A 24,058-nucleotide genomic window follows, 5' to 3' on the forward strand; every position below is an offset into this window, starting at 1 on the left:
AATTCACAGGTTAACAGGATGCACCTATCCATAGTAATTATCACCTCCTTATATGGTGGTCACTGGCTATTCACGGGTGGGGATGTATGCTAATTGATGACTAGCAGGAGCGCACTGTCAATTTACCATTGATTTGCATTCATGAACATACACACAAGCTTACAATCAAATCCAAGTTTCCTGCGGGGTTCATGAATTCGGTGAAGGTTTTTTGCACCAAGGTTTTTTATGTGCAAATCCACTCAGATTTACTATCATTTTTTTAATAAAACCCATTGATTCTAACATGGTACACATACTGTATAATGGAGTGATGATTACACTGCCTCCCACACAATATGTGAATCAATTAACTGTCTTAAAAAACACACCTCATCAGGTGGTAATCCCTGCAGTCACAGTATTTACAGAGCATTTTCTCGCCATGGAAGGATCAAAGGAACGGACGGTGGAGGTGAGAACTGTGGCTTCTCCCACATAAAGATACAGGTGGGCATAGTGTAAAGAATGAGTGTCATATGGGTGAAGGATGCCTATAGGCCATGCTGAGTGCCTTAACTTACAGCTGCAGGCCTCTGATCAAACAACATGCTCTGTGCTTACCACATTTTACCAAGGGCCAGGCTGTTTCTCTAAGACCTACGTTAAAGGAAACATGTAGCAGTCTGTGCAAACTGCCAAAACTCATCAGCAAGAGGAGTGCACCTCTTTTAAAGCTCTTTGTGTAATATTAACTTGACAATAGGGTTTTTCTTATGTATTTATTTAAGTTGTATAATGAAAAACACAGACCAGAATAGTTACGTTAAGTGCAATTGAAAATGTATATTGCATACTATGTAATTTATTCATTTGTTCAATTCAAAGTGAAATGTATCATATACAATTTAAGATTTATTCTGATTCCATTTAATTTTTAGCATCCTGGGTTTCAGTATATACTGACATTGTGATTGTTGTGTCTTTGTGTGTGGATGTCAGACTTATTTACAGTGGCACTTTTTGTGTAGTGTTTGTTCATTGGTATACATTTTTTGTGGATAATTATTTGCATATATTTCTATGAATACATTTCTATGCGAAATGTATTATGTAAAGGTAAACATGGAGGGAACATCATAATAAAGAAACATCTTGTTTTTACCATGTTTTCTGTTGGACGTTTTCCCAATACTCTCAAATGATTCCTTAATTGTCCACGAGATGGCGCTGTTGTCTTCCACTGAGATTACAGAATGTCTTTTCTCTTAAAACCCAGCAAACTTTCAGTTGTCTGATGAAATCAGCTCTTTATTTTTCATCTTTAACTTAGCCATAGGCCTACACACACACACACACACACACACACACACACACACACACTCACACACAGAGTACTGGAAATACCGAAATGTATTTTGTTGTGGAATATATATAATATAAATTTTTAGTTGTAATTTACTCCTTTTAAATAAGAAATCACCCATACAAACCAACAGCATAACTCAGAAATTCTTTGAAATGTATTAATTCTACTGGCATTATTACAGGAACCATTTTTTGTCATCTAATGAACAAGGCAGCTGTTAGGCCTCTGACGTTAACACATTTGCATTTGCAAATGCCTGCACTCACATTCAACAAAAACCCAAACCATACTAACCCTTTGAACTCTGCAACAGAAATGGTCCAAATGTAACATAGCGCAATGATGTCATTACGAACGTAATGACATGATGGCATGGAAGTCAGAAGCCTTCGCTTTCTCCTGCAGTAAGAATGAATGTTCTAACTTTTATGGTTTTTATTTTAGATCAAACAACACAGGAAACAATGATGATGATGAATGATCTCATGATGGGGAAATTCACAAGAAAAGTCTGGCATAATTATGGCAAAACACTATTTGTGCACTGGACATCAGGAAAGGTAATATAAGATCAAGACATGAGGATGGGGAAGACAAGCTTTAGCTCTCTGTTACGAAAAGAATGCATTCTCTAACTATTATGTTTCTTATTTAGATATACTGAAACAAGATCATGCAAACAACAATCTCCTGCTACCATCCGCTGGGAGTCTGTTTTTAAAGGGTTAGGCTCAATGCGATCTTTTAACAGTATCTGGTGGCAAACAGTGAGGAACAAGAAGAAATATGAGAAGGATCAGCACAAAAAAACAATTGAAAGTCCTTTGCTTAAAAATAGCTTTATTCTTTATGCTTTCAAACTAGTGCAAATACTTGCAAACTGAAAACAGACAACCCTATAAGCAGACCCTCTCATATAAACACAGTAAAGCTTGAAAGCTTTTATATTCATGTTCAGAGAAATGGCCCTGGATACAGTAGGTCAACCACTTTGGTTTTTACCTAGTCTTGTTTTGGTTGTCCTCCAGTGGTCCCTCCACTCAGTCCGGTGGTTTTGCAGTCAGATGCTACCATAAGCCTATTAATGTGCCAACAGGCAAGGAGGCAAGTTATCCATACCAGTTTCCCTACATCCATTCATCCATATTCATTATTCAAGAATACAAAACCACTCAGTCAAATCTCAGCTCATATAAAGATTATCTTTGTCATCCTTATGCTGCTCGCCAGATAAAAGATTCATTCCCCTTTTTCAAAAACAATGCTTAGAGGACGATACTGCTTAATTTCTTAACCAGCGAGACTGAGGAACAAACAGAAAAAAAGAAGGTTATGGAAATTTGAGGAATTTGAAAATACATCCCCTCAGGATTAACTGTGCCCCTACAGCCTACCAACTAGAGCATCAGGATTAAACTGCAAACCAGAGACACTAAAAGCTACACTGTGTATTTCAGCATTCAACATTTTACAGCTGTAACCTATAGCGGTCACTGTCTCATGACCAACTTTACACACATACTTCATTTACCCACCTGGCAAAGGCATAAGTAAGCCTTCCAAAGAAGAAAGGTACGAGGGGACACCCTTAATTAATACCACAAAAGCACATCGTTTACTGAACAGTTATGATGGATAAAATGACGCTGCTGTCTTTCAAACACTAGAACAAGCTTATTGATTAATAGGGGTGAAGGATCTGACACTGGGTTTTTATTACTAAGTCTCTGAGATGTCCCTCTACCGGTCAGAGGCAGATAAGTGAGTCTGTCCTCTAAATGTTTTGCTCTCCATCTGTTTCAGTGAAATGGGAGATCTACTCAGGCTTCGACCCAAAGCAGTGTAATGCCAACAAAAACTTCCACACAGTCAAAGGGTCACTGCCATCCAAAGTCCTGGCCCACCATCTGATAGAAGCGCTGGTTATGTAACTTGTAGAAATCCCTCAGTCTCTGCATCACCTCAGGGTCGATGGAGACATGCGTTCTCCCTTTTGTCTTCCCCAGGCAGTGGGGTTTACTGCTGCCCTCTGGCTTCTTCAGGCAGGGGAAGCCTTTTGTTTTGTTGAAGTAAAAGTGCTTGTCTGTGATAATCCTCTGGAGCCCCAGAAAGTCCTGGACTTTACCAAGTTCTCTGGCCGGGTCGGATATGAGCCTCTCCCCACTGACCAGATGGATCTGTGTCCTGGGGAACCATGCCAGCCAGCGCTCCAGGTGCTGGGCATACAGGCCGATCCACAGCGGGCTCCACAGAGAATCGATGTGACCTAGAGACAAGCATAAGACAAACTAAAGCTCTTTATGCCAAATCATCACAACAGCCACCATCATCTCAAACCCTTAACCAACTTTTACATTTGGCTATTAGCCCAGTGCAAGATTTTTCTGTGGGTACCACCCCCGAAACAAAATGGAGTCAACTCTAACACTTTACAATGTATCTTTACTCAGTGCCGACCGCGGCATAGGCAGTACAGGCAGCTAAGGGCGTCATCAATAGGGGGTGCCACAGATGTGGGCAGAAAAACAAATCAAACGTTTATCCTTAAAAAAAAAAAAATTACTAATACTATTAATACTATTACTATTTTTTAAATATTACATAGGGCCACAACAAAATAACTACATAGCAAAGCCTACTAAATAATATAGAGGCCTTTCAGCGCTTGTATTAGTCAAGATGCTAAAAGTGAAATTTTGAATTACTTGAAAGAAAATTGATGAATCCTTCACTTTTATTACTGCTAAAACCTATTCATCGAATTGGTTATGATCCCAGCTGGCACCAGACATCAATATGACATCAGGAAGATGTTGGAACTCTTATGCTGGACAGACCTTAACTTTTGTTTGGAGTGAAAATTGGGTTGACAATATTCAGCCTTATTAGAATATCATGTCGTGGACTTCTGGTTCACCCATGCCTGGGTAAAGACATGTGTTGTGTTGCTCCTGCAGTCAAACTTTAGAAAACTTGTCTGAAACAAAATATCCCAGCCTATTACTAATGTAGGAACTGAGATAACTTCTTATATAACCATCCATCGCTGCTACATCTGATAACACGGTGAAATACGACCATGCTGAGGGGATCTCGTAAAACTAATGAGGCGGGCCTTGCTGCCTCGGACTGTCCAGAGGACGAGCCCTCAGGCGGAGACGCCCAAGACCCGGGAAACATCATGGTGCTAGAGGCGATTGCTTCCCTCCACACCGAACTACGCTCATTCAAGACGGAGACTGTGGGCATAATTGACACAAGGATTGACCAGCTCTCGACCACCATCAGGGGTGAATTAACAGCTTTTAAAAGTGAAACCAACACGGCAATTTCAGCGGTTAAAGCTGCCACTACCGAGCATGCTACTAACAAGCTCTCGGACTTGGAGCGAAGTGCGTCTAGTGCGGCTGATATAATCACGAAGTTGGAGCAGGAAGTTGGGCACTTAAACAGAGTTGTGGATTAACGAGTTGTGTCAACTCGACAAATGCACCGATCTTGAGGGGCGCAGCAGGAGAGATAACTTGCGGATCTTGTACGTAAAAGAGGGAGCCGAAGCGGGTAAGAAACCCAGAGACTTTGTTGCACAACTCCTGAAAGACGCATTGTCCCTGGGGGAGCTCCCGCTTATCGACAGGTGCCACAGAGCGCTTCGGACCCATCCCGGCGACAACGAACTGCCTCGCCCCTTCATTCTCAAAATGCACTACACTCACCAACTGGAAGAAATACTATGGAAGGCAGCTGAGATGCAGCGGATCACTTTCAACGGACAGAGGATCTGGGATCCCCCGGCGGTTGTGAAGCGGCACGCCCTGTTCAAGAGAGCAAGAGAGCTGCTCAAAGACAAACCGGGAGTGTGGTTTGGTATGGTATGGTACCCTGCAAAACTACGGGTCACTGTCAACGGCAAGGAACACTTTTTTACTGACCCAGAGAGAGCGACGGAGTTTGCAGAGCAGCACTTCGGAGCAGTTTCCACTGGTTGATACTTGGTATGTGAATCATTTGGATATATGACATGGATAAACTGATAATAATACCTATCAGATGTAAACGATTTATTCCTGTCTCTCCTGAAGATCTGCACACTTACCAGCATTAACTATACATAGAAAATGCTTGTCGAGTTCACAAGAAATTATTTTTGCTCTCTCCTACTGCGGCTGCAGTATCTGTTGACATCTCAATCCAGACATCTGGTAATCCTAAATAATCCAGTGTTCCACACTGTAAAACTGCTTACTATACCTACTACCTGATGGAAATATAAGGTCCACTTTGTTTTCTACCCACTTCTTATTTTATTAATTCATTGATTTATTTTACCCCCCCCCCCCCCCATTTATCTATTCATTTAACTTTATTAAAGGTTATTATATTACTTCATTCTCTTGCTAAACTAGCTCACATATTTTGATTCTCATTACCTAAATTGACCAACTCGATCAATATTTTACCTACTTGAAGGTTACACTGTGTCAATTTTATTTTATTTTATTTATTTTTTATTTCATCTCCTTTACTCTCAAACTCTTTGGTGTATTTTTAAAATATGGACCAAATCAGTAAGTATAAGATACTTTTTTGTGTCATCCTGTGTTGCGGTGGGCTTATCTATTTTGTTTCACAAAATTTCAATTGACTGTGGAGTTACTCTTTGTAGTATACTTACTTGAAGGCTGACAGGTCAACATATAGACTATAGAGAGGTTCCTTACACTTTTATATTACTGACGCTACATCTATACTATTTGTAAGTTTTATCAATATTATTATTATTGTTATTTGTTTTTGTTTTTTCTACTGTTCTATTGTTCTTTAGCCTCCCTTATGGAGTTGTGCCGTGCGTTCCGTTTTAGCACCGGCCAGACATTTTGGGTCTTTACTATTGTGTTGGGAGGGTGGGTACTCTGCTCTAAGATAAATAATTATTATGTTGCAATGGAAACTCAAACTCTGCCAGGCCTTTTTTTTTTCTATGCAGGACAGTGGTGTAGGCCATGGTAGTGGATAAGGAGGCCTAACTAGCACCACCTGGAACGTGAAAGGGCTGAGCCACCCAATTTAAGAGGGGTAAAGTGCTAGCCCATTTGAAATCTTTGTCCTCAGACATCATGTTTCTTCAGGAAACCCACCTAAAAACAACTCCCAAGGTAGGCTAAGGAGTAGGTGGATTGGACAAACTTACCACTCACCACTAGCTCTGCCAAAGCTAGAGGTGTAGCTATTTTAATATTTAATATTATTAATATTTCAAAGGTGTCCCATTTAGACACCAATCAACCAAAGTAGATGCGGAGGGTCGTTACCTCATTGTTACTGGGGAAATCCACTCAATCCCTATAACCTTGGTTAATGTTTATGGTCCTAATTTTGATAATCCGGCCTTTTTCAGGAAAGTGTTCTCATTATTAACAGACATTTCGCAAACTAACCTTATTATCGGAGGAGACTTAAACTGTGCCCTTGACCCTTATACGGACAGCTCCTCTAAGAAACGGGCCTCTCACTCCAACACTAGAGACTTCTTAAAGGCATACATCAACAACTCTAATCTTTCTGATGTGTGGAGATTTTTCCATCCCACAGCACGTGATTATTCCTTTCATTCGCATGTACATGATGTTTATACTCGTACTGATTATTTTTTAGTAGACTCCATACTATTGCCTCACATTCACAATCCGAGATATTGAGATATACTGATCTCCGACCACAGTCCTCTTACATTTTCACTTAATTTGAACAATTTGCACTCCTCTTGGCCATTATGGAGAATGGACCCTCAACTTGTTAATGACCCCAAGTTTTGTGAATATTTGCACGAGCAAATGAAAATATTTTTTGAATCTAATGATACCCCCGAAACCTCCCCATGTTTACTGTGGGAGACTCTAAAAGCTTTTCTCAGGGGTTGTATAATCTCTTACCAAGGCCGCAGAAACAAGCTAAATAAAGCTAGGCTTCTAGAGTTAGAAGACCAAATTCATCAGTTAGACAAAGAAAATGCACGCCACCCCTCATTGGATAAATATAAACAGATTTTGCAGCTGAGGCTCCAGTATAACCAGATTGCTTCGTCAAAGATTTCAAAATCATTCCTTTACTTAAAACAGAAACATTTCGAATTTGGGGAGAAACCGCAAAGATTGCTCGCCAGACAATTACGTAAACTAGAAAATGATCGCACAATTCATAAAGTTAAATCCAAAGATGGAGATTGTCTCACTTCAGTGAAAGATATCAACAATCACTTTAAAGAATTCTATGAAACTCTCTATTCCTCCAAAACAAATGCAGGATCCCATAGTACAGAAACCTTTTTTGAAAATATCAACCTCCCCTCTCTTACTCAAGAGGATCACACTTTCTTAAATAAAGACATTACCGTGGAAGAGCTAAAAGACACAATTAAAACTTTAAAAGGAGGCAAAACCCCAGGACCTGACGGTCTTTCTTGTGAGCTGTACAAAACATTTACGGACATGCTTACACCTTATATGCTTAAAATGTACACTCAAGCCCTCGAAAATGGGTCTCTGCCTCAAACGCTTAGTGAGGCTGTCATAAAACTCATTCCAAAAAAGGGTAAGGACCCAGAGGAGGTTGCAACATACAGACCTATTTCTTTACTCAATGTGGATCAGAAAATATTAGCTAAAGTTTTAGCAAACAGACTCAACTGATATATGAGTGTGTTGGTTCACTCAGCCCAGACCGGGTTTGTCCCCGGCAGAAACTCAGACGCCTTTTTAATATAATGTACCATACTAAGTCCAGTAGCAGCGACCTTGTAATCGTCTCTCTCGACGCCGAGAAGGCGTTTGACCAGGTAGAGTGGTCTTATTTATTTGCTGTGCTGGACAAATTTAATTTAGGAGACAAATTTATCGCCTGGATCAAACTCCTGTATAAAAATCCCAGGGCCCAAATTTTATCTAACAGAATGCTATCCTCCCACTTCAGCCTGTTTAGGGGCACGAGACAGGGGTGTCCTCTTTCACCCCTCCTGTTCGCGCTGGCCATCGAGCCCCTCGCGGTGTCTATTCGCACTGATCCAAATATCTTTGGCTCCAATGTTACAGACACACCTGATAAGATTTCCCTATATGCAGATGACGTTCTCCTGTTTATTACTAAGCCTCAATTAAGTCTTCCCACTGTTTTGGATAAAATTAACTTGTTTGGATCCTTCTCTGGTTACAGGATTAACTGGACCAGGAGTGAGTTAATGCCTGTTGGCCTGAAGGATTTATCCCTGATACAACATTTACCATTTAAGATTTCGTCTCAGACATTCACCTATCTTGGGATTCAAATCACTAAAGAATTTCCCTCTCTTTTTCAAGCCAACTACCCCCCTCTTGTGGCCAAACTCCGAACTAACATTCAGTTTTGGAGATTGCTCCCTATATCACTGATTGGCAGGATTAACACCATTAAAATGATATTTCTCCCCCAGCTGTTGTACCTTTTCCAATGCCTCCCCGTGTTTTTGCCCAAATCATTCTTTAAGAAATTAGATTCTATTATCCTCTCTTTTATTTGGGACTGTAAAAGTCACAGAATTAAAAAAGCTCACCTCTGCAAACCGAAATGAGATGGTGGGCTTGCTCTCCCCGATTTCTGTCTCTACTACTGGGCCTCTAATATAAAAATTATTTCGAGGTGGTTAGATAACTCAGCTGACCCCCCTCGCTGGCTGCAATTGGAGCAGGTGCAATGCCGCCCATATAGTCTGGGTGCAGTGATCTTGTCTCCAGTGGCTTTAGATAAATCTATCTACAGTGGAAGTGTCGCCATACATAGTATGAGCAGAATTTGGAAGCAAATTAAGACGCATTGCGGGATCAGTCAGCCCTCCTTCCTACTCCCCATTGCTAGGAACCCTTCATTCCCGCCATCCCAACTTGATAATGTATTCTTACAATGGAGGGATTTGGGTATTCGTACAATTGGCGACCTTTACCTGAACGGAACCTTTGCCTCATTTCCTCAGTTGCGAGAAAAGTATAAACTCCCTTGGAGTAATCATTTCAGGTTTATGCAAATTAGAGACTATGTGCGCACCTACTTTTCTTCTTATATAAGTGCCTCACCCTCGCTTCTAGATAGGTGCCTTCTTCAAAACGCAGGTCCTGATAGAAAGGTGTCACACTTTTATAACTCACTACAATCTGTCAAACTCCCCTCTATGTCAGCAATTAAAACTGCATGGGAGGATGAGCTGGGGATGCAGATCCCTGAAGGAGTCTGGGAAGAGAGCCTTGAACAGATCAGTACCTGCTCTATCAACTCTAGGCACTGCCTCATTCAGTTTCGGGTTCTCCACAAACTCCATTACACAAAATTAAAGCTTCACAGGTTGTTTCCAGACACTTCCCCACAATGTGATAAATGCAACATAGCTGAGGCAAACCATGTCCATAGTTTCATTTCCTGTCCCAAGTTAGAGAAATTCTGGGCAAAATTTTTTTAAAGCGTTCTCTGACATTCTCAATACCCACATTGAACCTGATCCTGTCTTTATTATACTGGGAACTTCAGATTCTATACCAGTATTTAAAAAATCACAACAGCAACTCCTTTCCTATGGTCTGATTACAGCCAAAAAATTGATACTGACTTTCTGGAAGAAAAAAGAAGTTCCCACCTTTAAGCTGTGGCTCAACGAAATGACAAATACCCTTCACCTTGAAAAAATAAAGTTTTCTTTGAATAAAAGAGAGTCACAGTTTGACAAGATTTGGCAACCCCTCGTCCATTACCTAAAAACCCACAGTGGATACTCCATATAGCCGACTGTCCAACATTATTTTTCACCTTTTTTTTTTTTTTCTTTTAATAAAAAGATTATTTTCCATTGCTACTTGTATTGTCATATATTATATGCTGAGCAGAAAAGAGAGAGGGAGGGAGGGTGGGTGTGATTAGGGGTTTTCTTTTCTATCCTGATGTGTAGGTGTCTTTATGTTGGATATTATGTTGTATCTTGTTTTGTTCTCCATTATGGAAAATGTACACTGCACTTATATCCTACATCCTGAAATGTCCTTTTTTCAATAAAATATATTTGACAAAAAAGAATATCATGTCGTGGTGACGTTTACATAATGGCATTTTGCGGCAGCGGTCCGGGGGCTCCCCAGTGATGGGAGAGTGAGATGGGCAGCCTGGCAAAGGCAGGGTGGAAAAGGAGCTCATGCCTCTTATAAAGTGCAAGTGCCCGGAGCTGCCACCCGTGGTCCCGGGCAGGGCTCGATACTTGGGATCCACTCACCTATGGTCCCACTTGGGCCTGACCTCTGTGGCCCCCCGGCCTGAACGGATGCTCATGTGCGGCTAGGAGCGGAGAGGAGCGTGGAGGTCAGGCCGGGCGGGCCGACACTGTGTATCCTAGAATGGGTGCTCAAGTGTGGGTGAGAGGAACGGAGAGGACCACAGAGGTCAAATAGTGAAATTTAAGGATGCCTTCGGTATGTTGTTAATGTGATTTTATGGGCAATTTATCAGTCGAGGTCTCCTCCTCTGCAAAGCAAACTGACCCGGTGGCTACAGGTAATAGCACAGTTTCGAAACCACTGTTTTTCCGAGATGAAGGACTGATTGTTGAGCTGCTGTTAACAGTTAATGGAGTTAACGCCGGATCCCGTTATTTAACCGTTTCAACAATAAATTAAGGAGAGTGACGGACCCAAAGCCTTTAATCTGTCTTAAATACAGCTGAAATGCTAACAAAAAAAAAATACAGTGGTGAAGTTGGGATTTTTTTTTTTTAAGTTATGTGCTCATCATCTTTTCTGTCTCTTACAGGCTGCCAGGAGAAGCGGACTGGCCATCAGATATTGTTTGTGGAAATTTGAAAATAAAGTTTGTCAAATTGACTTTTGTCTCTTCATTGTGCACATTTACACACAAAATAGTCAAGTTAGTTTTTAATGTTAGCACTGACTTCTCACATTGAACGGTGAAATATTTGTAGTTTGAAAAGTCCGACCTAAATGGATAATGGTTGTGGATAACGAAGCATATGAATACGTTTGAACGTCGCGTAGTGGTCATTTTCGATTACAGGCCAACGTCTCAGCGACGTCTTGGCAATGAGCAAACGTCCTCCCTGCTATGTGTTAACGATCTAAACTTGATACATCGGGCCAACATCGGCTATCTGGGGTGAGTGCTGATATAGAGTATAACATCACTGGGACATGTAACAGCTAAATCACTCCGCTCACAGGTGTTATAAATATAAATACAACCGTTAATTAACCAGCTGTCACACTCGTTACACTGACGCAAACTGACACTAGCGTTACACCAAGAAGATGGATATTTTCCCTAAATAACATTTGAATTAAATTATGAGTGGTCGTCAGGAGAGAACGAAGAAAAGGAAAGCCAGGACTCTTAAGTGCAGACCTCCAGGTGTGTTTGAATCCAGCCGTGCCAACATCCAGGTTTGCCAACGTTTCATCAGCCAAACTGGACGAAGTTACACAGTTGCAGATCAATGTAAATACAAAGTAGCTTGTGAGTTCCTGGCGTGTGTGCTGCGTTGCCTGGCAACAGACTGGGGGAACTGTTTTTTTTTTTCGCGGAGCTACATAACATACTTACATAATTTATTTCATCACCTTGTGGTAACATTTCCTTTCTTGGCATTGCTGTTGAACTGTTGTATAAAAGCAATATCACACTCAAGGTCGTGACGTTGTACTGTATATCGTCACATGGCTGTAATTGTCTTCAACACTCGGCCTGCGGCTTCGTGCCACAGTGCCCATGACCGAATCACAGATATACAGTATCACTCCCTCTTGTGAGATAATGCTTAATTACATATACAGTACAGGCCAAAAGTTTGGACACACCTTCTCATTCAATGCGTTTTCTTTATTTTCATGACTATTTACATTGTAGATTCTCACTGAAGGCATCAAAACTATGAATGAACACATGTGGAGTTATGTACTTAACAAAAAAAGGTGAAATAACTGAAAACATGTTTTATATTCTAGTTTCTTCAAAATAGCCACCCTTTGCTCTGATTACTGCTTTGCACACTCTTGGCATTCTCTCGATGAGCTTCAAGAGGTAGTCACCTGAAATGGTTTTCCAACAGTCTTGAAGGAGTTCCCAGAGGTGTTTAGCACTTGTTGGCCCCTTTGCCTTCACTCTGCGGTCCAGCTCACCCCAAACCATCTCGATTGGGTTCAGGTCCGGTGACTGTGGAGGCCAGGTCATCTGCCGCAGCACTCCATCACTCTCCTTCTTGGTCAAATAGCCCTTACACAGCCTGGAGGTGTGTTTGGGGTCATTGTCCTGTTGAAAAATAAATGATCGTCCAACTAAACGCAAACCGGATGGGATGGCATGTCGCTGCAGGATGCTGTGGTAGCCATGCTGGTTCAGTGTGCCTTCAATTTTGAATAAACCCCCAACAGTGTCACCAGCAAAACACCCCCACACCATCACACCTCCTCCTCCATGCTTCACAGTGGGAACCAGGCATGTGGAATCCATCCGTTCACCTTTTCTGCGTCTCACAAAGACACGGCGGTTGGAACCAAAGATCTCAAATTTGGACTCATCAGACCAAAGCACAGATTTCCACTGGTCTAATGTCCATTCCTTGTGTTTCTTGGCCCAAACAAATCTCTTCTGCTTGTTGCCTCTCCTTAGCAGTGGTTTCCTAGCAGCTATTTGACCATGAAGGCCTGATTCGCGCAGTCTCCTCTTAACAGTTGTTCTAGAGATGGGTCTGCTGCTAGAACTCTGTGTGGCATTCATCTGGTCTCTGATCTGAGCTGCTGTTAACTTGCCATTTCTGAGGCTGGTGACTCGGATGAACTTATCCTCAGAAGCAGAGGTGACTCTTGGTCTTCCTTTCCTGGGTCGGTCCTCATGTGTGCCAGTTTTGTTGTAGCGCTTGATGGTTTTTGCGACTCCACTTGGAGACACATTTAAAGTTTTTGCAATTTTCCGGACTGACTGACCTTCATTTCTTAAAGTAATGATGGCCACTGGTTTTTCTTTAGTTAGCTGATTGGTTCTTGCCATAATATGAATTTTAACAGTTGTCCAATAGGGCTGTCGGCTGTGTATTAACCTGACTTCTGCACAACACAACTGATGGTCCCAACCCCATTGATAAAGCAAGAAATTCCACTAATTAACCCTGATAAGGCACACCTGTGAAGTGGAAACCATTTCAGGTGACTACCTCTTGAAGCTCATGGAGAGAATGCCAAGAGTGTGCAAAGCAGTAATCAGAGCAAAGGGTGGCTATTTTGAAGAAACTAGAATATAAAACATGTTTTCAGTTATTTCACCTTTTTTTGTTAAGTACATAACTCCACATGTGTTCATTCATAGTTTTGATGCCTTCAGTGAGAATCTACAATGTAAATAGTCATGAAAATAAAGAAAACGCATTGAATGAGAAGGTGTGTCCAAACTTTTGGCCTGTACTGTATATATATATATATATATATATATATATATGTATATATATACATATATGTGTGTGTGTGTGTGTGTGTGTGTGTGTGTGTGTAAGGGATAATAGTGAGCCGGTGACTGTTGAAAATAACTCCCAACAGGGGAAGAGGGTGGGAGTGGATGAACCCGGTTAAAGAGTACCCGCCCACAAGGAGGCAGGGATCATTTCATTGGTCAACAGTAAATCTGGCATTTTATTGGTTGTCGGATTTTGACAGGGTTGTTACACAAAAAAAATCCAAGCGCAGGGCAGAAATCTGAGAGCAGAAATTCCACAAGCGCACAGAAACAGTTTGAGCATGAGGAGAAAAGCCGAAGCTCGAGCAGGAAATCTGTGCGAGCAAATGGTAACTGAGTGTGTGCAACATGGTATCTGAGTGCAAGCACACAGTTTGAGCAGAAACAGAGTAGATCCAAGTGCAAGCAGAGGCTATCTGAGTGCAAGGGCAGGGTTTGTGAACGTGAAATCAATCAATAATGCTCTCAAACTGATAGACCACTCTCTTGAATAAAGATAGGGATAAAGCTCCATAGAAAGCACATCAGAAACAAATTCTGCAATCTCACCTTAATCTCACCTTTAAAAAAAGCTGGTTCTATCATTTCACAAAGCCCCCTTGTTAGAAATCTCGGTATTTTATTCGATCCTAATATCTCCTTTGAAGACCATATTAATAATATAACAAAAACAGCATATTTTCACCTACGTAATATTGTCAAGATTCGTCCCATTGTCTCCATGACTGATGCAGAAACACTTGCTCACGCTTTTGTCTCATCCCGATTAGATTATTGCAATACACTTTTCTCTGGCTTACCAAATTCAACCATTAGGAAACTACAACTCGTTCAGAATACTGCTGCCAGGATATTAACCAGAACCAGAAAATTTGACCATATCACCCCTGTTCTCATTTCATTACACTGGCTCCCTGTACACACTAGATCGGACTGCAAGATTCTGCTTTTAACTTATAAAATATTACACAGACTTGCACCATCCTACTTATCATCTCTACTTACTCCACATTTATCAATCAGGCCTCCACGATCCCATAATGTCGGTCTCCTGTCCATCCCCAAAATTAATAAATCATCAGCAGGTGGTAGAGCCTTCTCATACCGAGCTCCTCTCCTTCCCATTCAAATCCGTGAAGCCAACACAGTCGATTCCTTCAAAAGTAAACTCAAAACACACCTTTTTGCATCTGCCTTTAACATCACATAGTCTCTGCGCTTACATACTACATCATGGTTATCTACTACTACTCAGTCATTGTGCGCATCAGTTTATGTTTAGTTTTTTATATATACAAGTGCCAATGTTATTTTTGTTTTTCTGTTTTTTGCTTTGTTTTCATTTTGTTTGTTTATTTTGTTCTACATAGTCATTTCACTTGTTTTTATATATTTTATTTGTTGTGTTATTTGTAATTTGCTTATGTGTTTTCATGTACAGCCCATTGAGGCATTTTTTGTGATTTTGGGCTATAATAAATTTTTTGACTTGATAACCAGATGGCATTATTCTATGCCAAGATGACGTTGGCACGAGATGTTTGGAAGATGCTGGATTTTGATTACTTAACACAACTTTAAACCAACAAAACATCAGTGTCATCTGTTGTCAGTGTTCTACGTCAAATTGATGTTGGCATTTGTCCTGATATTGAAATTTGGTCACCTGACGTCACAATCTAGATTCAAATCAAATTCCAATGTTTAACGCAGTCAGTGGCCAGCTGGGAAGATTAATTTATCAGCTGAAGCAATAAGCATAATCCTGAATATGGTGGGTTTATAGGGTGACTGTTTGCATTTGATTTGCACATTTATAAATGAATATAATCTCTTCTCTGCTGAGGTTTGTTTTTCTTTTTGTTTGCATTTAAACAATTCTCCTATTTAAATATTAAAGTATATGAGATTGGTGGTTATTAAAATGTTCTTAAGCATAATTTATTTTTAATTTGGTTAATAAGCCTTAATAAGAGAGCATCTCTATTTTCTCTTGTCTACCTACTGTAAAGTGTCTTTTTCTGTTATTGCCTTCACTTACTCTTGCTCAATAGAGAAAAATCAAATACTGAGAGGGAAAGAAAAGAGTGATAAATTCAAAAGCTCCAGGACCAAGCCAGTGTCATATATAAGTAGCCATGGAGATTCCAGGTTTGCATTTTTTATGTGGTTTTGGGCTGAGTCCCTGCTCACAAACGTTGAACTCAAAGGAGCAGTAGCCTACCTGTGGTGCGATTCTTGAAGGCCAGGTTCTCAAAGGGAGGGATGTCTGGGGTCTTGGAGATGATCTGTGTGTAGTCAGATATGGCTCTGGTAACAGGGTCACGGACAACCACAATCAGCTTGACATCCTGCGACATAGCATGGACTCGGGCTGGTGTTTCCACAGCAACAAAATAACGAGGTGTCTTTTCCATCACAATCTGGCCATCTAGGGCTTTGGGCATCATACTTCTGAAAGTACAGGGAATATATTTTTAACCACTGACAAAATGCCAGTAAAACAGCAGAAACTGGTACGTTCATTAGCAACATTTGTTTTTTTTAACCAGATCATCAGATTGCACTTGCAGTATAAGATAAGATAAGATAAGATAAGATACACCTTTATTGATCCCACAATTGAGAAATTCCAGTGTTACAGCAGTAAAGGGGAAAGAGTCAGATTATAGATTTCAAAATCTAAACTTAAACTTAAATTTAAACTTAAAACTTAAAAAACTAGGCATGCAAAATAAAGTACAATAATACAAGAAACAGTGATAAATAACAATAATAATAATAATAATAATAATAATAATAATTATGAGAAGTGGATAAAAATGAGCAGTGAATAAAAATGAGCAGTGGATTAAAGAGTGTGTCCATGGTGTCCATAAAGTGTCCATGGTGCAGTTTACTGTGAGCAGTGCTGGTTATGTAGCCTGACAGCAGCAGGCAGGAAGGACCTGCAATAGCATTCCTTCACACACTTTGGGTGAATCAATCTATCGCTGTAGGAGCTCTCCAGAGCTTTTATCTCTTCCTGCAGGGGGGATGGGAGTCATTAATCCTCAGAGATGACAGCTTGGCTGTCATCCTCCTTTCTCCCACCACCTGCACAGAGTCCAAAGAGCATCCCACAACAGAGCTGGCCTTCTTGATCAGCTTGTCCAGTCTCTTCCTATGTGCAGCCGAGACGCTGCTGCCCCAGCAGACCACTCCGTAAAAGATGGCTGATGCCGCCACAGTGTCAAAGAAGGTCTGTATGTAGGTAGATATGATATGCAAGCAGCATTAAATAGTGATGAAATAAGCCAGTTGTAAGGCAGACAGCTAACAGATTAGATTTCTAAATCGCTGAAATCAATTTAACATATTTCAATTTATGTGTTAGTGTCTTCAGCTCTACAGCCTGGTCCTTTTCTCAAAAACATCACGCAGAACCACTGAACTTTATTTCAGGACCAGGAACTTCATTTTATTTGGGATTTAGTAAAGATTCTAAAATTAAGAGAACAAAATGAAGCTGATAATACAGTTTTTTCAATAATTCGCCATATTTGCCAACACAGTATAGCAGAATTGATTTTTAAAGTAAAGTTAAACATTTTGTGAAACAAAGTTTCCCAAACTTTGTTTCACCCTAACCCTAACCAATTCCACTCCTCTTGCCTAAATCTAACTAATCATATCTTGGGATTCACAAAGTAGCCAATGGAAAACAGGCAATGCAATGCGCTCAGCGATCAGAAACATTTTACCAATTAATTAAAGAACCACATAAAAAGAACCAGTACGAAGACACAAATACTTAAGGTGCACTAGAATGCATTTGCAAAATCGTGGATTAGTGACAAAGGTTTTTACAATATCATCACATTCAGGCACACAGAAGTTGCTAATGCATTTTAGTTTACACCTGTTGAAGTAACAATGGTAATTACAACAATTGTGGTTGGTTAGATTATCAAAAAAAAAAAAAATATGGCATTCACCTGCGCTTCATGACCTGCCGCTATTTTATGCATATCCACGTATGCACACACACACACACACACACACACACACACACACACACACACACACTCTGCTAACCTCTGCTAACCTCTGCCTCCACACCAGAAGCCCAGCAGATGAAACTAATTTAGAGATAAATGGGGGCCCACAAGACTGGCTGGGCACTTGGGGACACCTGCCAACACACCTGCCACACACCTGAATGACTGACCAAACACACACAGCCTCAGCAGCATGGTCACACAAAGCTCTGAATTAGCATCTCAGCTTGTTCCAACACAGCTTAAAAGCTCATACAGGTGTGTTTACAGGTCTTATCTTTTTAACTACATGTCATGTATACTTGTATACTTGTTTTCACTGACCATTTTCAAATGAATGTTGTATAGTTTTTAAAGGTAATTCCCATTAGTTTCCATGAAGTTTACTTGCAGATTTAAAAACAAACAAACATGAATTTAACTTTGACAAAAAAAAAAAATAGATTTGGTATTTACTGCGATGGATTAAGTAATACATATTAGTGTGCTTGGATTAGCAAGATATGGTTCAGCCAATGGTTTCCATTTATTTTGAGTTTTTTTATTTTAAGGTGATATGGTTGTTTAATATGACCATAAAAATACACACAAATCTGTAAAACACAACAGCATGGTTAGAGAAATTGTTACTGTGATGTCAAGTACCAAAATTGTAGTAAATGGGATAAAACAGACAACTCCTATTGGTCATTTAGGCTTTTGGCTGATATGGATTTATGAATGTCAGATTTCAATTCCCCAAACCTCCAAACAATTACAAAAACTCTCTGTTTTACCAGAATTTGTTTGTCAATCAGAACTTCTTAACATGTACAGATTAAAAATGAAAACCTTACACCTGCAAGTAGTCAACCAACATCCTAACACTCCCTGAAAAAAGTGTCAGAAATGGTTGTTCATTTCGATAATGTGGCAATTTGCCTTCTTTTGGCACAGGCAGAGCACTCTACTGGACTCCATAGGCAATACTCCACCAATCAAGAGCACGCATTCACCCACAAAGATTTGCACAAACATAGCCTGAATAGGTGCACACCCTATAGGGGCGGCTGTGGCTCAGAGGTAGAGCGGGTTGTCCACCAGTCAGAAGATCAGTGGTTCAGTCCCCAGCTCCTCCAGTCTGCATCCTCGAGCAAGATACTGAACCCCAAATTGCTCCTGATAATGCTTCCATTGGTGTGTGTGAATGAGTTAAAAACTGAGTAGCAGGTGGCACCTTGTATGGTACCCTTAGTCACCAGTGTATGAATCTGTGTGTGAATCAATCAATCAATCAATCAATCAAATTTAGAAAGCCCAATATCACAAATCACAATTTACCTCAGAGGGCTTTACAGCATATGACATCCCTCTGTCCTTAGGACCCTCGCAGTGGATAAGGAACCCCCCCCCCCCAAAAAAAAAATTTTTTTACCGGGGAAAAGAAATGGTAGAAACCTCAGGAAGAGCAATTGAAGAGGGATCCCTCTTCCAGGATAGACAGAGGTGCAATAGATGTCATACAGAACAGATCAACATGATAAATTAACAGTATATGACACAATGAGACAGAAAGAGAGACGGAGAGAGAGAGAGATGCAGGACAGACCGTAATGACAGTAGCTTACAACAACATTAATTAAAGCAATAGTATTAATTACGGATATTGTGGTACAATATGTTGAAAGCATATATTAATGTCTGATGCTATACATATGTGACAATAATCATATGTGTATAATAACGGTAGAAGTATGACTAATGATAACAGCAGCGGGAGGCATCAGGCAGGACCACAGCAGCAGCACAACCACACACGTCACACTATCCAGGCACCCCTGCAATATAAGTTAACCTGCGAGACAGTGGAGCATAAAGGCTCTGAAGCTGAGCTAGTGACATGCAGTACAGCCGAGTTAGCGAGATGCAGTAACAGGACATGAGTGTTTGTTGGGACAATGTTGTCCTCACAGAATTGCATTATAGACGACATACAATTCTGTGAAGACAACATTGAAGACAAGACATTAAAGCCTTCTTAATTCAATTCAATTTCAATTCAATTTTATTTATAAAGCCCAATATCACAAATCACAATTTGCCTCACAGGGCTTTACAGCATACGACATCCCTCTGTCCTTAAGACCCTCACAGCGGATAAGGAAAAACTCCCCAAAAAAACCCTTTAACGGGGAAAAAAAACGGTAGAAACCTCAGGAAGAGCAACTGAGGAGGGATCCCTCTTCCAGGACGGACAGACGTGCAATAGATGTCGTACAGAACAGATCAGCATAATAAATTAACAGTAATCCATATGACACAATGAGACAGAGAGAGAGAGAGAGAGAGAGAGAGAGAGAGAGAGAGAGAAAGAGAGAGAGATGCAGGTAATGACAGTAGCTTACAACAACATTAATGAAAGTAATAATATTATAGTTATAGTTCTGGCTACTGTGGTACAATATGTTGAAAGTATATATTAATATCTGACAGTATACTTGTGTGACAATAGTCATATGTGTATAATAACAGTAGAAGTATGACTAATGACTAATGATGGCAGCAGCAGCAGGAGGCATCTGGCAGGACCACGGCAGCAGCACAACCACACACGTCACGCTGTCCAGGCACCGCTGCGATATGAGTTAATCTGAGAGACAGTGGAGCACAAAGGCTCCGGAGAAGAAGCCGAGTTAGTGACATCCAGAATGGCCGAGTTAGCAAGATGCAGTAATAGGATGAGAGAGAGAGAGAGAGAGAGAGAGGGAGCCCGGTGTATTATAGGGGGTCCTCCGGCAGACTAGGCCTAAGTCAGCCTAACTAGGGGCTGGTACAGGGCAAGCCTGAGCCAGCCCTAACTATAAGCTTTATCAAAGAGGAAAGTCTTAAGTCTAGTCTTAAATGTGGAGACGGTGTCTGCCTCCCGGACCGTAACAGGAAGATGATTCCACAGGAGAGGAGCCTGATAGCTGAAGGCTCTGGCTCCTGATCTAATTTTGGAGACTTTAGGGACCACGAGTAACCCTGCGTTCTCAGAGCGCAGTGTTCTGGTGGGATAATATGGCACTATGAGCTCACTAAGATATGACGGAGCCTGACCATTTAGAGCTTTATAAGTTAACAGTAGGATTTTAAATTCAATTCTGGATTTTACAGGGAGCCAGTGCAGAGAAGCTAAAACAGGAGAAATATGATCTCGTTTCTTAGTTCCTGTTAGTACACGTGCTGCTGCATTCTGAATTAGCTGGAGAGTTTTTAAGGACTTACTAGAGCTACCTGATAATAGAGAGTTACAGTAATCCAGCCTAGAGGTAACAAAAGCGTGGACCAATTTTTCTGCATCTTTTTGGGTCAGGATAGGCCTAATTTTCGCAATATTACGCAGATGAAAAAATGCAGTCCGTGAGGTTTGCTTTAAATGAGAATTAAAAGACAAATCTTGATCAAATATTACTCCGAGGTTTCTTACGGTAGTGCTAGAGGCCAGAGCAATGCCATCTAGAGAAACTATGTCATCAGATAAAGAGTCTCTGAGTTGTTTGGGGCCAAGAACAATAACTTCAGTTTTGTCTGAATTTAACATCAGGAAATTGGTGCTCATCCAATTTTTTATGTCTTTAAGGCAGTTATGGAGTTTAGTTAATTGATTACTTTCTTCTGGCTTCATCGATAAATACAACTGTGTATCATCCGCATAACAATGGAAATTTATAGAGTGATTTCTAATGATGTTACCTAAAGGAAGCATATATAGAGTAAATAGGATTGGTCCGAGCACAGAACCTTGCGGAACTCCAAAACAAACTTTGGTACGTAAGGATGATTCATTACGAACGTCAACAAATTGAAAACGATCAGATAAATAAGATTTAAACCAGCTTAGTGCTGAACCTTTTAGGCCAATTAAGTGATCCAGTCTCTGCAGTAGAATTTGATGGTCAATTGTGTCAAACGCCGCACTAAGATCTAATAAAACAAGAACAGAGACGAGTCCTTTGTCTGAAGCAATCAGAAGATCATTTGTAATTTTAACTAGAGCTGTCTCAGTGCTATGATGCACTCTAAATCCTGACTGAAATTCCTCAAATAAATTATTATCCTGGAGAAAATCACACAGCTGGTCTGCGACTACTTTCTCAAGGATCTTTGACATAGAGGGAAGATTAGATATTGGTCTATAGTTGGCTAACACCTCTGGATCCAGGGTGGGCTTTTTTAGGAGAGGTTTAATTACAGCTACCTTAAAAGACTGCGGTACATAGCCTGTTAATAAGGATATATTGATCATATCTAATATATGAGTGTTAACTAAAGGAAAGACCTCCTTAAGTAGCCTAGTTGGGATGGGGTCTAAGAGACACGTTGATGATTTAGATGAAGAAATCACTGCGGTCAATTCTTGAAGAGAAATTGGGGAGAAGCAATCTAAATATATATTAGATTCTACAGCTGTGTTTGAGGTTAGATAGGTAGGCCTACCATCTGAGGGCAGGAGGTCATGAATTTTGCCTCTAATAGTTAGAATTTTGTCATTAAAAAAGCTCATAAAATCATTACTGCTAAGGGCTAAAGGAATACAAGGCTCAATAGAGCTTTGACTCTCAGTCAGCCTGGCTACAGTGCTGAAAAGAATCTGGGGCGCCGTCAGCCTCCATCTTAACAGGAAGAAGAGGGTGTTCATGTCCAAGGATCACGAGGAACTCAGGGCGGTTCAGAAGGAGCTCAAGAGGAGACTGAGGGAGGCCAAAAACAGCTACAAGGAGAAGACTGAGGCCAAGATGGGACAGAACAACACAAAAGAGGTGTGGAATGAGATGAGGACGATGACAGGATGTGGGAAAGCCACACCTGGAGTCAAAGGTGGCCCAGAATCTGCAACAGAGCTAAACTTAGGCCCCATTTATATGACAACGATTTCAACTGAAAACAGTAAACTTTAGTTGTGTTTTGGCCGATCGTTTACACGACAGCAGCGTTTTGGGTGCCTGAAAACCCAACGATTCGAAAACGGGTTCCAGAGTGCAACTTTTTGGAAACGTTGTCATGTAAACTTGCAATATGCAGTTCCTCTGAAAACAGAGACTTTTCGCACATGCGCATCCAGTCACTAGGCAAACCGATCGTCACAACAACAATGCCGAGCTCTGTTTGTGCTGCTCACCCTGTTGATTTGAAGTGAAGTGTAGATCTGTTACTGTAGCAACTCCACCTCATCATCCATCCAGACAAAGTTATCTGGGCATGCTTTCGCCATCGTGTCTTCTTTGTTTTGGTTTGTAATCACCATGTTGTAGAGGAAAGCGCTTCAGCGCAGGCGTATGGCGTCATGCCGTGGTGTTGCTTTGCAAATTTACACTGCCACCCATTGCCCTGGCGTGCATACTACAGCGTTTCCAGTATATTTTGCGGCTCCGTGTGAATGGGGATCGTTTCAATAACGTCGTCATATAAACACAGAAGTTTTTTAAAATGCAAGGGACAGACTTTTCCATTTTTAGAGAAACCGTAGTCATCTAAACAGGGCCTTATTCTTCAATAGGTTTGAGACAACGACACCCCCTGTGAGCTCTGTCTGTGGATCTGAGTCCCCACCCACCATCACTGTACCCATTCACACTTCTGCTGTAGACTCTGCACCCCTCCCCAGCAGCAACCTGTCTCCCTCCCCCTCCCCCTGCTCATCGACAGCTTCAGCTGACAGCCCCCCCTCTCCCCACTGCCCCCCCATCACTCCTCAGCCTCCCCTCACCCCACTGGCCCACTTCGGACACTGACACAACCACAGAGGCCACTGCTCTCTGCCTTCCTGCACCCCCTGCAGTTCGCTTACCAGCAGCACATTGGTGTGGAGGATGCCATCATCTTCCTCACTCACAAGGTCCTGTCTCACTTGGAGAGTGCTGGAAGCACTGTAAGAGTCATGTTCTTTGACTTCTCCAGTGCCTTCAACAGCATTCAACCCAGCCTCCTGAGAGACAAGCTGCTGGATATGCATCACTGCCTGGATTTTGGATTACCTCACAGGCTGGCCACAGCACATCAGGGTGGATGGCTGCATATCTGAGGTGGTGTCAAGTAACACCGGGGTGCCCCAAGGAACTGTTCTGGCACCATTCTTCTTCACCCTCTACACCTCTGATTTACGGTTCAATTCTGGTTCCTGCCACCT

At 41.2% G+C, this 24,058-nt stretch overlaps 1 protein-coding gene across 1 annotated transcript in view; it reads right to left on the reverse strand.

The window, feature by feature from the left end:
• Positions 1–2,171: 2,171 nt before the first annotated feature.
• Positions 2,172–24,058, reverse strand: part of hs3st3l (heparan sulfate (glucosamine) 3-O-sulfotransferase 3-like) — a 71,560-nt gene continuing 49,673 nt past the window's right edge. The window contains exons 2-3 of the mRNA XM_033610787.2: positions 16,095–16,324; positions 2,172–3,614 (exon numbers count right to left, since the gene is read on the reverse strand). Coding sequence (XP_033466678.2) covers positions 3,226–3,614; positions 16,095–16,324 — 619 coding nt within the window. The 3' untranslated portion in view covers positions 2,172–3,225. The remainder of the gene's footprint in view (positions 3,615–16,094; positions 16,325–24,058) is intronic.

The sequence above is a fragment of the Epinephelus lanceolatus genome, chromosome 21, assembly GCF_041903045.1.
Source record: "Epinephelus lanceolatus isolate andai-2023 chromosome 21, ASM4190304v1, whole genome shotgun sequence".
Lineage (NCBI taxonomy): Eukaryota > Metazoa > Chordata > Actinopteri > Perciformes > Serranidae > Epinephelus > Epinephelus lanceolatus.